At 35.9% G+C, this 16,646-nt stretch overlaps 1 protein-coding gene across 1 annotated transcript in view; it reads right to left on the bottom strand.

Annotated features, from left to right (window-relative positions):
• Positions 1 to 16,646, bottom strand: part of AFAP1L2 (actin filament associated protein 1 like 2) — a 297,831-nt gene that overhangs the window by 116,899 nt on the left and 164,286 nt on the right. Inside the window, 1 exon segment of the mRNA XM_053692693.1 lies at positions 6,668 to 6,745. Coding sequence (XP_053548668.1) covers positions 6,668 to 6,745 — 78 coding nt within the window.

Genomic DNA, 16,646 nt, shown 5'->3' with positions numbered 1-16,646 from the left:
ATAAAGATCTCTTAAATCCTTACTAGAACAAAGATATAAAATAAACTGAAAGAAACAAAGAGCGCTAATTAAAGTCAAAGTGTAACTGTATTGGATAGAATAATACACTAATACGTTATAAGTACATAAAAGAATTCATAAAAAATTAATTCATTCAAAATTTAAAAAAAATTCATAAGATAATTCAGAACTTAGGCATCCGCAGAAACTTAACCACAAAGGCCAAAGTTACCAAAAATAACGTATTAATAGATAAATTTGTCTAAAGGTGCTAGATAAAAGCCCAATTAGAATAGATAAAAGAATAATGTGGCATAAGATAAGAAAAATATAAATTTAATACAATAAAAAACAATAGTTAAGGTCGACCTTTTAACACATAATACATAACAAACAAATCATAAATTCATATATTGACACACAGTAAATGTACAATAAAAGTAACAATAAGTTAAGCTAAAAGGCAACACAAGTCAATATCAGCGTGTTATTAAGACATCGTTATGTCCCTCCTTCAGTCAGCTGTATATTAACTGATCGTAATGAAGGCCACACATCAGACAGTAACAAATACTTATAACTCCGAAGTTAGTATATGACTCGATGGCCGCAAAAGAACAAAGAATCGACGGTCCAGTCATACACAACTAACTGAAACCAACAGAAGTGCCTCAGCACAAGTTAAGAAGCGCCACAGGAAACAAGTCCACTAACTGAGTTGTATCTAACAGGTGTGCTCCGATGTGGAGTCACAAGAGCAACGCGTTTCAAAAATATATTTTCAAGCTCTTGTAAAAGATATTTTTGAAACGCGTTGCTCTTGTGACTCCACATCGGAGCACACCTGTTAGATACAACTCAGTTAGTGGACTTGTTTCCTGTGGCGCTTCTTAATTTGTGCTGAGGCACGTCTGTCGGTTCCATCATCGATTGTTTGTTCTTTTGCGGCCATCGAGTCATATACTAACTTCGGAGTTATAAGTATTTGTTACTGTCTGATGTGTGGACTTCATTACAATGAGTTAATATACAGCTGACTGAAGGAGGGACATAACAATGTCTTAATAACACGCTGAATGCAGCAGTTTTATACTGTGAGTACAGATTGTTGTCTTTCCTTAACTTCTTATGATACTGCCCTAAGAGGATTTCTCCTTTCTCACAGGAGGATTAAACACGGTATGCAAGTATCGATATACAAATCAAGGAACAGCTTCACCGGAGTGTGATATTCACGATCAGTCCGATCAATTGGATACAACAGCTTCTTTTACGGCTCTAAAAGCCAAATATTGACTTGTGTTGCTTTTTAGCTTAACTTATTGTTACTTTTATTGTACATTTACTGTGTGTCAATATATGAATTTATGATTTGTTTGTTATGTATTATGTGTTAGAAGGTCGACCTTAACTATTGTTTTTTATTGTATTAAATGTATATTTTTCTTATCTTATGCCACATTATTCTTTTATCTATTCTAATTGGGCTTTTATCTAGCACCTTTAGACAAATTTATCTATTAATACGTTATTTTTGGTAACTTTGGCCTTTGTGGTTAAGTTTCTGCGGATGCCTGAGTTCTGAATTATCTTATGAATTTTTTATGAATTTTGAATGAATGAATTTTTTATGAATTCTTTTATGCACTTATAACATATTAGTGTATTATTCTATCCAATACAGTTACACTTGGGCTTTAATTAGCACTCTTTGGTTCTTTCAGTTTATTTGATAACTTAAAGCCGCATCTGCTTGAAGTAGAACTGTGCAAGTGTAGTTTGCTACGCTCTTTGCGCTGCTTACTCGCTGAGAGAAAAAAAAAAGACAGATGTGCCGATGTTGTCTCTGCAGAAAACAGTGAATCTCTACGGTGAAGCAGATTCACTGTTTAAGCAGCACAAAGAGCGTAGCCCACAGTTCTACTTCAAGCAGATGCGGCTTCAAGTTACCAGCACGGGAGCGTTCTGGCAGTAGGTAACATAAGGCGTATGGTGCAGCTTCTATTGGAAGCAACAGCTGCCTGTGCGCTAGTATAAAAACATCAAACCTTCTCAGAGAGTTAGCAACAACTTGCATGACACAAATTACATAATTAGAAGCAATATACGCCACAGCCATATCTCTGAGTAAGCATGGTGTTTGAATACCGGTGCATGGGCCCTCACAGCATATGTGCGTATGCCACTGGAAAACAGTAATAACCTCTAACTAGAAGATTTTTTGTTAATGAAAGTACATTGCAAAAATGCTTATATATCACTTTTAAATGCACCCAGTCACATTTCATTGTTGACCTTTCTATCCCTTTAACGCATTTTGTCTCAAATTTACCACCACCAATGGAGACTCCACTTAAAGTGATTGTAAAGTTTAAGGAATTACTGCCTGGTATCTAAAAATAATCTTAAAAACAGGGGCACTTTATTAATTAAACTTTACAATGATGCTTCTTTTTTAAAATACTTAACTTTGCGTTATGGAAAACAGACCGCCAATCCTCCACGCACATCTTCTACTGTAGTTAGCAGATTGATGACGAATCTAGCATCCTCCAATTATAGCGTGGCCCACAGGCTGGATACTGAAGGGGGAATGCAACGATTAGAGGAAGCCGGATTTGTCATCAATCTGCTCAATACAGTAAGAGATGCGGGCGGAGGATCAGCGATCTGTTTTCCATAACGCAATTGTATTTTAAAAAAGAAGCGTCATTGTAAAGTTTAATAACTTAAAGTGCCCCTGTTTTTAAGGATATTTTTAGATACCGGGCAGTAATTCATTAAACTTTACAATTGCTTTAATGTGTTTACTTAGATTTGAAAAACTTCAATATTGCTGAAGAGCTTTGGGTATTGGATAGGATACAAATTTGTTTTTCTCATATAACAATATTGCCTACACAGTATTTAACCAGGTTATTGTTGATTAAGTGGACAAGAGAATTTATTCTGTATATATGTTTGTGGTTACAGTACAGCATAATTAAGGATTTATATTTCTCAAGTTATATATAGATATGTAGATGTAACATTATTGAAAACATTGCAGTACAAATGCTACAATGCTGCAAATGTTACAGCTCTTATCCTGTGAATTACAGTGTTGCAGGGTTTGGGTTATGATTAGATATAATAACCCACTTGGCTTCCAGAAAGGGCAAAATGGCTAAGCCAAGCCTTACCCTCTTTTTTTGGTTTGATACATTTCAGTTCAATTTGTAGCACTGCAACATTCTGAAATACAATTTGCTTTTAGCAGCCTTTGTACAGGAAACCATACTTTTGGTATGTCTGTTTTCCTCAGGGATCAATATATCACATGCTTGTCACATTTCTTTGAAAAGGAGTTTTCCTTCAAGTAGCAGATTAAAAGATGAATTATGTTTAAGGAAAAATAGCTGGTTAACATAGTTTGATTTAAATGGTTTAATATTTCACAGTTTGTCCCTCCATATTGGCAGATCCAATATTTATGTTTGCTCATTTTAGGAAAATATGTGTGTTGTTAAAATTATTTTTCCGTTTAATTGTTACAAATTAAATAGATCTTAAATTTACACACAAACACACATATACACATAAACACACATACACACTCACACACATACACACACACACATATACACACACACACACATATACACACACACACACATATACACTCACACACATACACACACACACACACACACACATATACACACACACAGTCACACACACCCACATATACACTCACACACATACACATATACACATATACACATACACACATATGCACACAAACACTCACACATATACACACACATACACACTCACACACATACACACACACACACACATATACACACACACAGTCACACACACCCACATATACACTCACACACATACACATATACACATATACACATACACACATATGCACACAAACACTCACACATATACACACACATACACACTCACACACATACACACACACACACACACATATACACACACACAGTCACACACACACACATATACACTCACACACATACACACACATACACATATACACATATACACATACACACATATGCACACAAACACTCACACACACATACACAAATACACACACATATATATAGTTATATTTATTTATTAATTTATTTATATTATTTGAATAAGAACATTTTTAGCCAAGTCCACTTAAATCTGAGCTTTAAAAAACAGAACTAACTGGCTAAATTTGAAACAAGCCAATTTTAACCAACCTCTAATCCAAAAACTGTTTTCTGATTGGTTATACAGCATATTCTTGGTTTTAAATTGTTTTACACAGTAAAAAAATGTTTGTAAAATGACAATAGCCAGCTGAAACCCATATTTATCTATCAACATGAAATATAATAGTTTGTTTTAAAAAGGAATAATAATGTTTTATTTAGTTTTTAATCAGATTATATTATAAATGAAATATTATACTGTATAATTAATAATGCTTTAATTAAATATTTTATATTTTATAATTTTTATTAGGGACGTACATTTGTTGCTTTTGGGAAGCAATGAATGCTGAATATGACCACTGCCAGCGGCTGAAAATGACCACCGCCAGCGACTGAATATGACCACCGCCAGCGACTGAAAATGACCATCGCCAGCGGCTGAAAATGTCCACCACCAGTGGCTGAATATGACCACCGCCAGCGGCTGAAAATGACCACGACCAGCGACTGAATATGACCACCGCCAGTGGCTGAAAATGACCACCACCAGCGACTGACTATGACCACCACCAGCAGCTGAAAATGACCACCACCTGCGGCTGAATATGACCACCGCCAGCGGCTGAAAATTACCACAACCAGCGGCTGAATATGACCACCACCAGTGGCTGAAAATGACTACCACCAGCAGCTGAATATGACCACCACCAGCGGCGGAATATGACCACCACCAGCGGCTGAAAATGACTACCACCAGCAGCTGAATATGACCACCACCAGCAGCTGAAAATGACTACCACCAGTGGCTGAATATGACCACCACCAGCAGCTGAAAATAACTACCACCACCAGCTGAATATGACCGGCACCAGCAGCATTCTTTTTTTTTTCGGAGTCAGATTTCTTCTTGTGAAAGTACAACATGCAAAGATCTGGATTATCACAGATCTTTGTGTGTCACACTTTCGCGCAGAGAAATCCAGCTCAGAAAAGAGCCAAATGCTGCTGGCGGCGGCCATATTTTCCACTTGTTGGTAAAATTCCATATCATAGGATTATTATTATTATTAGATTGCATTATTTAAATTTATAATTAAATATAGTTGTTTTTTTATTTTGTATTGTTAGTTATAAATATATATATATTTTTAATGGTTCTCTTATTAACTGTTTCACTGCTGGGTGACACAAAATTAGCCTTAGAGGGAACACTGTAGGATTGCCACCCGCCCCGGTATCACCGGGACAGTCCCGGTCTGACACTCTGTGTCCCGTGTCCCGGAACTACCCTCAAATGCCCCGAGCTAAGATCTCCCTTGGCGCAGCAAGCAGCAGTGAGCACAGATTTTAGAAAAAATTAGCTGAACAAGGGAGCTCTTAGCCCGGGGTTACTAAAATACTGGGTAGGTGGAGTCTGGAGGAGAGACAGAGGATGGTGTGGGACAGTGGGAGGGGAAGAAGGTCGAGGAGGGGAGTCGTCACATCCTGCTGAGAGTGGCAGAGGGACCATCAGGTGCGGTGGCAGCGGGCTGCATGCCGACACATGGACAGTGCCAGTTATCTTTGTGTAGTCAGGGTCACCTCCGTCTGTAGGTCCTCTGCAGCAGCAGCTGCCTTTGGCAAGAATCCTGGAGCCCTTGCCCCGGTCCTGAGTCAACAAGTGCAGCAGTGCAGCCACAGAGAAACTGTGAGTAATACTTGGCTGTGTCTGCTGTTTTATCTTGGTATTTGGTATGGCCATCTTTTTCTTTTTTGGGCTTAATTATGTTTAAATTATTTGGCTTAGAATTCTATGTTATATATATATAAATTGGTTTCATAATGAATTTGAGACCGTGAGAAGTCACGCCCCAAGTCACGCCCCAAGACACACCCTCTCCACACCCATTTAACAAGTGTCCAGGAATTTTCTGGGCAAAAGGTGGCAAACCTAGAACACTGGCCCTAACTATAGCAAGTCAGCAGACAAAGACAACTCAGTATCAATTCGATTTTACACTGGAATATAATCTACAATTTACTTTGTAATCTTTAGATCATTCGTTGGTTAAAAACTTGAGAATTGCTTTAATGACATAACAGAGCATTATGTGTAAAATGAATTATAAAGCATATAAACAGCAGAATTACCCTAGTGTGAGTTTTACTTTTTATTTGATATGTAACATTACTTTTTATTTGATATGTAACATTACTTTTTATTTGATATGTAACATTACTTTTTATTTGATATGTAACATTACTTTTTATTTGATATGTAACATTACTTTTTATTTGATATGTAACATTACTTTTTATTTGATATGTAACATTACTTTTTATTTGATATGTAACATTACATTACTTTTTATTTGATATGTAACATTACTTTTTATTTGATATGTAACATTACTGTAATGTTGCTCTCACACAGATCTTATTTAGTTGAGAACATATCATTATTGTCATATTGGTGCAAATACCTGTAATCCCATTTGCCTGTGTTTGGTTTTTGTCAGGAACTGGCACTTTGTTCATGTAGATGTATTCCTCATCACAGCCTGAAACAAAGAGACAAAGATTACCTTGAGATGATAGCCTTGATGGAAATAGATGCACATAACAAAAAGTGTATCAGCAGTGTTTGATTACTGTGGCAAAAAGCAGACAATGATGAGATAACTAATCTGAATAATGCTTAAAGGGACATGAAACCCCAAAACATTTCTTTCATGATTCAGATAGAGAATGCAATTTTAAACAACTTTCTAATTTACTTCTATTATCTAATTTGTTTCATTCTCTTGGTATCATTTGTTGAAGGAGCAGCAATGCACTACTGGTTTCTAACTGAACACATGAGTGAGCCAATGACAATGAGTATAAATATGCAGCAGCCAATCAGCAGCTATAAACTAGGTTCTTTGATGCTCCTGAGCTTTCCTAGATAACATTTCAGTAAAGGATAACAAGGGAAGGAAGCAAATTAAATAAAAGTAGTATATTGGAAAGTTGTTTAAAAATGTATTCTCTATCTGAATCATGAAAGAAAATTTTGGGGTTTCATGTCCCTTTAAGGACATTGGTTATTTTTCTCCATAAGAGCAACGGGGGGCACCCAGAGTTGGACTTCTTGCTCACTGTGCGTAGTGGAATATAGACGCACCTCAACAGATTAGACTAACATATACCGAAATGTAGGTATGGGTGAGCTGTAAAAAACCTTTGTTAAGAAAAGAATAGCCTGGATGGGATCAGACTGATATACTGCAAGAAAGATCTGTTATGTTAAAGGTTCAGACTGTACAAAAAAAGGCTGCACCCAGGGTGGGTACTATAGATAGGGCAGGCTATTAAGGTGAGTTGAGCTCTTGTGTTCTGTAGTACTTTACCTTTGTGTTTAATACCTTTATGATGTTTAAACAAAAGCAAGGGTCAGTATGGTAACATTTAAATGGTCACTAAAGTAAAAATTTAAGTTTCATGATTTAGATAAAGCATAGAACGTAATAAAACTCCCAATATAATTCCATTATCAAAACATGCACATTATGTGTATATGCACTGAGGCTCCAGCCTCCTACTGAGCATGTGCAAATGTACACAGTATGGGCTAGATTTATCAAAGCCATTCTCCTTTAATCCTGTCCAAAAGAGCGCATACGACCTGATTGTCATATTCATCACAGCACTCTGCACCTATAATTGCGCAAATCTGAAAGAAACTTCTTCGCACTCCGCTTGCATTCGCCTAGGCGCACAGGCACGCTCCCGAGTGCAACAATACACATTAGTTATAGGCGTAATTAAACAGCCCAACCTACAAATACGCCCAGTTTCTTATTTATCATTGCTTTGCGCCAATAGGGAACTGCAATTTGGGCTTCAATTGCGTGTTGTATATTTCGCCATACAGACTGAGGCGAACACCATTATAATACATGCTTTTACATCTTGTGATGCAGTACTTTCTTCTTTTAACTAATTTTTTAAAGGCTCAGTGCCAAGAACAGACTGTTATTGCCAGAAATTTGCGCTTCCACTGGCGCATATGGGTACCAACAGTTTTATATATATATATCGATTTATTGATATATTTATTTTTGCGATCTTAAATTATCAACATATGGCAAAAACAGCACAGAAACATTATATAATATAAATATAAGCTAAATATTAACTTAAAAAACATTTTTTTAATACCCAAAACATGGCGGTGTAAATATTTATAGGTATGTACTGTGGTAAATAGGGAGTAAATGCTGTTTCCGACAGGCGAAATGTATCATTATTACGCCCCAGCTCGCCTGTGCAAAGTTACTTCTATTTTTTTATAAATTCAGGCGCACATGTGCGCTTCTCCGCAGGCAAGCTGGGGCGCAGTTACAGGCAAGGCACATACAGAGTTCGCCTAGCCTTTGAAAAATCTAGCCCTATATACGTATATGCATTTTGTGATTGGCTGGTGGCTGTCACATGATACAGGGGGAGGGGAAATTGGATTGACTTTAACATTTTCTACTGCTGATTTCAAATTCAAAGTGAGTGCTACTGTGTTGTCATTTTATTGTGTATTTGTCAGTTATTTTAATTCTACTGTAATTAATGGTTCTTTAAATAATACATAGTTATTCATCACAACTATATTTATTTCCATCTATTATAATCACAGGTGATAAAGTCTATAGTAAAGTCATTTTTGAACAAAGATTTCTCATTACATAAGACTCAATTGATATGTTAATGAGGGTGTCCAGGTGACCTTTTTGTACAAGGTTGTGTATAGTCATAATACGTTTTATCTTTTCTATCACTCAATTTTTGATCACAAAAGCTGGTAATGGTTATTAAAGGGACATTAAACACTTGACTGCTAAAAATAATTAAAACTAACTTCTACTGTGTAATAATAAAAAACTGAGTACAGCTCTTTATGCTGTAACTTCAGCTTACACAAAACATTTCAAGAAAATAGTTTCTATTACTATACATATCTAGGGCTTGATGCAGCTATGTATGCCGCCATATTTTAACAGCACAGTAGTCACATGACACACACTTCATATCTCCCTAGAGTACATATAATGTGTGCATATAAAAAAACACAGCAGCACTCAATGTTATGCAGACAGAGCTTGTCCTGCAGTTTATGTTATAAATCTGTTACAGGAAAAAAAGATTTTATTATTATGTTTTTGTATGCAAACAAAGCTTACTTTTTCAAACGTTACCACTGAATTCCTAATGTGTGTGACTGTACATAGCACTCGGCAGGGTTATAAATGTAAATCGTTCTCTTCTCTGAGTCTGACAAGCTCCGGTCTGGAGAGGGAGGGGCCGAGGGGGGAGAGAGAGGCAGAGAGCAGAGAGACTCAGTGAAGAAAATAGACTAAATAACTCATGCTGGAAATACTTTTTACTGGAGATTTGTTCTATGCAATATTTTATTTTCATACATCTGCATTACATATATACATTAATATATGTAATGCAGATGTATGAAAATAAAATATTGCATAGAACAAATCTCCAGTAAAAAGTATTTCCAGCATGAGTTATTTAGTCTATTTTCTTCACGGAGTCTCTCTGCTCTCTGCCTCTCTCTCCCCCCTCGGCCCCTCCCTCTCCAGACCGGAGCTTGTCAGACTCAGAGAAGAGAATGATTTACATTTATAACCCTGCCGAGTGCTATGTACAGTCACACACATTAGGAATTCAGTGGTAACGTTTGAAAAAGTAAGCTTTGTTTGCATACAAAAACATAATAATAAAATCTTTTTTTCCTGTAACAGATTTATAACATAAACTGCAGGACAAGCTCTGTCTGCATAACATTGAGTGCTGCTGCTGCTGCTGTGTTTTTCATCTGCACAAGTCACATGACTGCTGTGACCCAGTGTAACCTGCATTCTAACATGGCACCTTACATGGGAGAATAATGAACCTGATTAGCATTCATCTTCAAATCGATTTTTTTCAACACTTAGGGGTAAGGTGAACAAATAAACTAGACAGAGGTGATTACTTGATTTTAATTCATAATAAAACATACTTTTTAATGATTTTTATCAGGTGTTTAGTGTCCCTTTAATGCTGCAAACCAGTAATGTCCTTAGAATGTTATTGTCCACTTATTTAATACTATTGGCAGCATCAGTACACATCCCAATATAAGGATGTTCCTTACGTCCATGTTTTTTAATCCTTTGAGTTCTAAGCACTTTCCCACCTGGGTGCTGATGTTTTTTTTTATTCTTTTAATTTTTTGAACAATTTTTTTTAAACTTTTTTTTATTTTTTTCAGACCCCCAATACTTACACCACTGGAAAGGTTATGCGATTACCTTTCCAATGGTGGGTCTTGGGGGTCTGTAGCTGCTTAGATGCCTGAGATACAGGTTTCTAAGCAGCATGCCCCCTGCTTCTATACTTAACATTGTTAAGTATAAATAAAGTTGTACGGTGACGTCATCACGTTATTGCGCGTGACGTCACCACGCAAAACGGGAAGACCCGGCGATGCCTGTCACTCTACAGGCATGATCGCCGGGCTAGGAGCAGATGGGTGGGAGAGTGCTCATGACGGCTCAAGGTGGGAGAGTGCTCATGACGGCTCTGAGCCGTCATTAGCACCAGAGTGGGAAACTCTGTGACGGCTCAGAGCCGTCATTAGCACTCAAAAGGTTAAAATGATATGAAACAGTGCTTCTTTAGTTTAAAAAAATATGTAAAATCAAAGAAAACAAAATAAAAAAAAACAGATTGTGTTAAAAAAACAACAACAAACAACGTATTGTTCTTGCAAAATGAGCACTTGGAATGTAGCCAACACCTTTTGAGAGATAAGGGAGCTAAAATGATAGAACTCAATTTCTACTGTCATCTGTTTTTTCAGTAAATGTCCTCTACTGAGCATAGGCAATAAACTGATTGGTGCTATTGTAGGTATCACCTAGCACCCACTTGGAAATGTACTCATTTGCCCTCCTGTAGAGATTACAGCCCCTTTGTGGGGCTGTGACTTGAAATAATGGACCCTGCACAAATAAAGATTAACAAAGAAAAATAAAAAAAGGTAAAATCCTTGTAAAATGATGAATAATACACATTGCAATAATGTCTGTTAGGTATATCCCACTGCTAATGGATTTTTAGTACTACAATGAAACAGACTGGTTTAGATTCCTATAAAATTTAAAAAAAATTCTGAATGTAAAAAATAAATATTCACCGGGGTAGAGCAAGCTGTTCTTTCTGCGCTAAATTACTGAACATAACAAATATTTTGGAAGCTTTAGCAAGACACATTACATTTTATATGGTTCAAAATAAATGTAGTTTTGTTTTGTATATCTTGTTAACAAGAAATATGGATTATTTTATAAAATGTATATATAAATATAAATTATTATTAAATGTAAAAATTAAATATTATTGTCAGGTTAATCTTTGCTTTAAATGTGTTATTCTGTCTAGAATGTACTTTTCTTGTATTTTGCATATACTGTTAACAGGAATTATTACAATTTAAATGTAATAACTTTTTGGTATTTTATCATGGCAGCTTTGTTATGCTGTTGTAGAAATATTTTTTCGTATTTTATTATTTACTATGTTTAAAGGATTCCAAAACTTTGACTTTTTTGTTGTCTAAATTTAATCAAAATCGTATCTATAAACCCTCATTAGCCAAACTTACCCACTTAGAATGGAAAACGAGCGTTAGAAGATTAATAAAATAATATATTACATTTCTAAAAAAACGTCATCAAAGCCAAACCCCGTTTCTGCTGATGTCAATGCAAAAACTATTAGCCAATCACAGCGCGATTTTTTGCATCTCATTATTGCTTGTATTCGTCACCTGGCGCATGCGCAATACTATATGGCCATTAGTGCGTGCACATATTACCGCTTAGATGCCAGACTTACCCAAACCAAGTTACTGGCAACACGCATGCGCTTTTCAAAATTAGATCGATTGAATAGGTACTCCTATTCACACTGTGTACGGCTTGATTACAAAGCTTTTGTCTATAGAATATACTGTGTGCAGACATCGTTAGTGCAGTAAACTGGCAGAGAGTAACTTGTAACACATACATCTAATAAATACAAGTGAGTGATTATAGAATATACTGTGTGCAGACATCGTTAGTGCAGCAAACTGGCAGAGAGTAACTTGTAACACATACATCTAATAAATACAAGTGAGTGATTATAGAATATACTGTGTGCAGACATCGTTAGTGCAGCAAACTGGCAGAGAGTAACTTGTAACACATAAATCTAATAAATAAAAGTGAGTGATTATAGAATATACTGTGTGCAGACATCGTTAGTGCAGTAAACTGGCAGAGAGTAACTTGTAAATACATAAATCTAATAAATACAAGTGAGTGATTATAGAATATACTGTGTGCAGACATCGTTAGTGCAGCAAACTGGCAGAGAGTAACTTGTAACAAATACATCTAATAAATACAAGTGAGTGATTATAGAATACACTGTGTGCAGACATCGTTAGTGCAGCAAACTGGCAGAGAGTAACTTGTAACAAATACATCTAATAAATAAAAGTGAGTGATTATAGAATATACAGTGTGCAGACATCGTTAGTGCAGCAAACTGGCAGAGAGTAACTTGTAACACATACATCTAATAAATACAAGTGAGTGATTATAGAATATACTGTGTGCAGACATCGTTAGTGCAGCAAACTGGCAGAGAGTAACTTGTAACACATACATCTAATAAATACAAGTGAGTGTTTATAGAATATACTGTGTGCAGACATCATTAGTGCAGTAAACTGGCAGAGAGTAACTTGTAACACATACATCTAATAAATACAAGTGAGTGATTATAGAATACACTGTGTGCAGACATCGTTAGTGCAGCAAACTGGCAGAGAGTAACTTGTAACAAATACATCTAATAAATACAAGTGAGTGATTATAGAATATACTGTGTGCAGAAATCGTTAGTGCAGTAAACTGGCAGAGAGTAACTTGTAACAAATACATCTAATAAATACAAGTGAGTGATTATAGAATATACTGTGTGCAGAAATCGTTAGTGCAGTAAACTGGCAGAGAGTAACTTGTAACACATACATCTAATAAATACAAGTGAGTGATTATAGAATATACAGTGTGCAGACATCGTTAGTGCAGCAAACTGGCAGAGAGTAACTTGTAACACATACATCTAATAAATACAAGTGAGTGATTATAGAATACACTGTGTGCAGACATCGTTAGTGCAGTAAACTGGCAGAGAGTAACTTGTAACACATACATCTAATAAATACAAGTGAGTGATTATAGAATATACTGTGTGCAGACATCATTAGTGCAGTAAACTGGCAGAGAGTAACTTGTAACACATACATCTAATAAATACAAGTGAGTGATTATAGAATATACTGTGTGCAGACATCGTTAGTGCAGTAAACTGGCAGAGAGTAACTTGTAACAAATACATCTAATAAATACAAGTGAGTGATTATAGAATATACAGTGTGCAGACATCGTTAGTGCAGTAAACTGGCAGAGAGTAACTTGTAACAAATACATCTAATAAATACAAGTGAGTGATTATAGAATATACTGTGTGCAGACATCGTTAGTGCAGCAAACTGGCAGAGAGTAACTTGTAACACATACATCTAATAAATACAAGTGAGTGATTATAGAATATACAGTGTGCAGACATCGTTAGTGCAGTAAACTGGCAGAGAGTAACTTGTAACAAATACATCTAATAAATACAAGTGAGTGATTATAGAATATACTGTGTGCAGACATCATTAGTGCAGTAAACTGGCAGAGAGTAACTTGTAACACATACATCTAATAAATACAAGTTAGTGTTTATAGAATACACTGTGTGCAGACATCGTTAGTGCAGTAAACAGGCAGAGAGTAACTTGTAACAAATACATCACAGACAAGAGTTAGTATTTACTGCTGTGCTGCACCTGATCCCCAAGCTCTTTACTAACTCTTGTCTGTGATGTATTTGTTACAAGTTACTCTCTGCCTGTTTACTGCACTAACGATGTCTGCACACAGTGTATTCTATAATCACTCACTTGTATTTATTAGATGTATTTGTTACAAGTTACTCTCTGCCAGTTTGCTGCACTAACGATGTCTGCACACAGTGTATTCTATAAACACTCACTTGTATTTATTAGATGTATGTGTTACAAGTTACTCTCTGCCAGTTTGCTGCACTAACGATGTCTGCACACAGTATATTCTATAATCACTCACTTGTATTTATTAGATGTATTTGTTACAAGTTACTCTCTGCCAGTTTACTGCACTAACGATGTCTGCACACAGTATATTCTATAATCACTCACTTGTATTTATTAGATGTATGTGTTACAAGTTACTCTCTGCCTGTTTACTGCACTAACGATGTCTGCACACAGTGTATTCTATAAACACTCACTTGTATTTATTAGATGTATTTGTTACAAGTTACTCTCTGCCAGTTTGCTGCACTAACGATGTCTGCACACAGTATATTCTATAATCACTCACTTGTATTTATTAGATGTATGTGTTACAAGTTACTCTCTGCCAGTTTACTGCACTAACGATGTCTGCACACAGTGTATTCTATAATCACTCACTTGTATTTATTAGATGTATGTGTTACAAGTTACTCTCTGCCAGTTTGCTGCACTAACGATGTCTGCACACAGTATATTCTATAATCACTCACTTGTATTTACAAGTTACTCTCTGCCAGTTTGCTGCACTAACGATGTCTGCACACTGTATATTCTATAATCACTCACTTGTATTTATTAGATGTATTTGTTACAAGTTACTCTCTGCCAGTTTGCTGCACTAACGATGTCTGCACACTGTATATTCTATAATCACTCACTTGTATTTATTAGATGTATTTGTTACAAGTTACTCTCTGCCAGTTTGCTGCACTAACGATGTCTGCACACAGTATATTCTATAATCACTCACTTGTATTTATTAGATGTATGTGTTACAAGTTACTCTCTGCCAGTTTACTGCACTAACGATGTCTGCACACAGTGTATTCTATAATCACTCACTTGTATTTATTAGATGTATTTGTTACAAGTTACTCTCTGCCAGTTTGCTGCACTAACGATGTCTGCACACAGTATATTCTATAATCACTCACTTGTATTTATTAGATGTATTTGTTACAAGTTACTCTCTGCCAGTTTACTGCACTAACGATGTCTGCACACAGTATATTCTATAATCACTCACTTGTATTTATTAGATGTATTTGTTACAAGTTACTCTCTGCCAGTTTACTGCACTAACGATGTCTGCACACAGTATATTCTATAATCACTCACTTGTATTTATTAGATGTATTTGTTACAAGTTACTCTCTGCCAGTTTGCTGCACTAACGATGTCTGCACACAGTATATTCTATAATCACTCACTTGTATTTATTAGATGTATTTGTTACAAGTTACTCTCTGCCAGTTTACTGCACTAACGATGTCTGCACACAGTATATTCTATAATCACTCACTTGTATTTATTAGATGTATGTGTTACAAGTTACTCTCTGCCAGTTTGCTGCACTAACGATGTCTGCACACAGTATATTCTATAATCACTCACTTGTATTTATTAGATGTATGTGTTACAAGTTACTCTCTGCCAGTTTGCTGCACTAACGATGTCTGCACACAGTGTATTCTATAATCACTCACTTGTATTTATTAGATGTATTTGTTACAAGTTACTCTCTGCCAGTTTGCTGCACTAACGATGTCTGCACACAGTATATTCTATAATCACTCACTTTTATTTATTAGATGTATGTGTTACAAGTTACTCTCTGCCAGTTTACTGCACTAACGATGTCTGCACACAGTATATTCTATAATCACTCACTTGTATTTATTAGATGTATGTGTTACAAGTTACTCTCTGCCAGTTTGCTGCACTAACGATGTCTGCACACAGTATATTCTATAATCACTCACTTGTATTTATTAGATGTATTTGTTACAAGTTACTCTCTGCCAGTTTACTGCACTAACGATGTCTGCACACAGTATATTCTATAATCACTCACTTGTATTTATTAGATGTATTTGTTACAAGTTACTCTCTGCCAGTTTGCTGCACTAACGATGTCTGCACACAGTATATTCTATAATCACTCACTTTTATTTATTAGATTTATGTGTTACAAGTTACTCTCTGCCAGTTTGCTGCACTAACGATGTCTGCACACTGTATATTCTATAATCACTCACTTGTATTTATTAGATGTATGTGTTACAAGTTACTCTCTGCCAGTTTACTGCACTAACGATGTCTGCACACAGTGTATTCTATAATCACTCACTTGTATTTATTAGATGTATGTGTTACAAGTTACTCTCTGCCAGTTTACTGCACTAACGATGTCTGCACACAGTGTATTCTAT

The sequence above is a fragment of the Bombina bombina genome, chromosome 9 (assembly GCF_027579735.1).
Source record: "Bombina bombina isolate aBomBom1 chromosome 9, aBomBom1.pri, whole genome shotgun sequence".
NCBI lineage: Eukaryota > Metazoa > Chordata > Amphibia > Anura > Bombinatoridae > Bombina > Bombina bombina.
The sequence above is the reverse complement of the archived record's forward strand: the minus strand, read 5'-3'. Positions and strand labels throughout refer to the sequence as shown.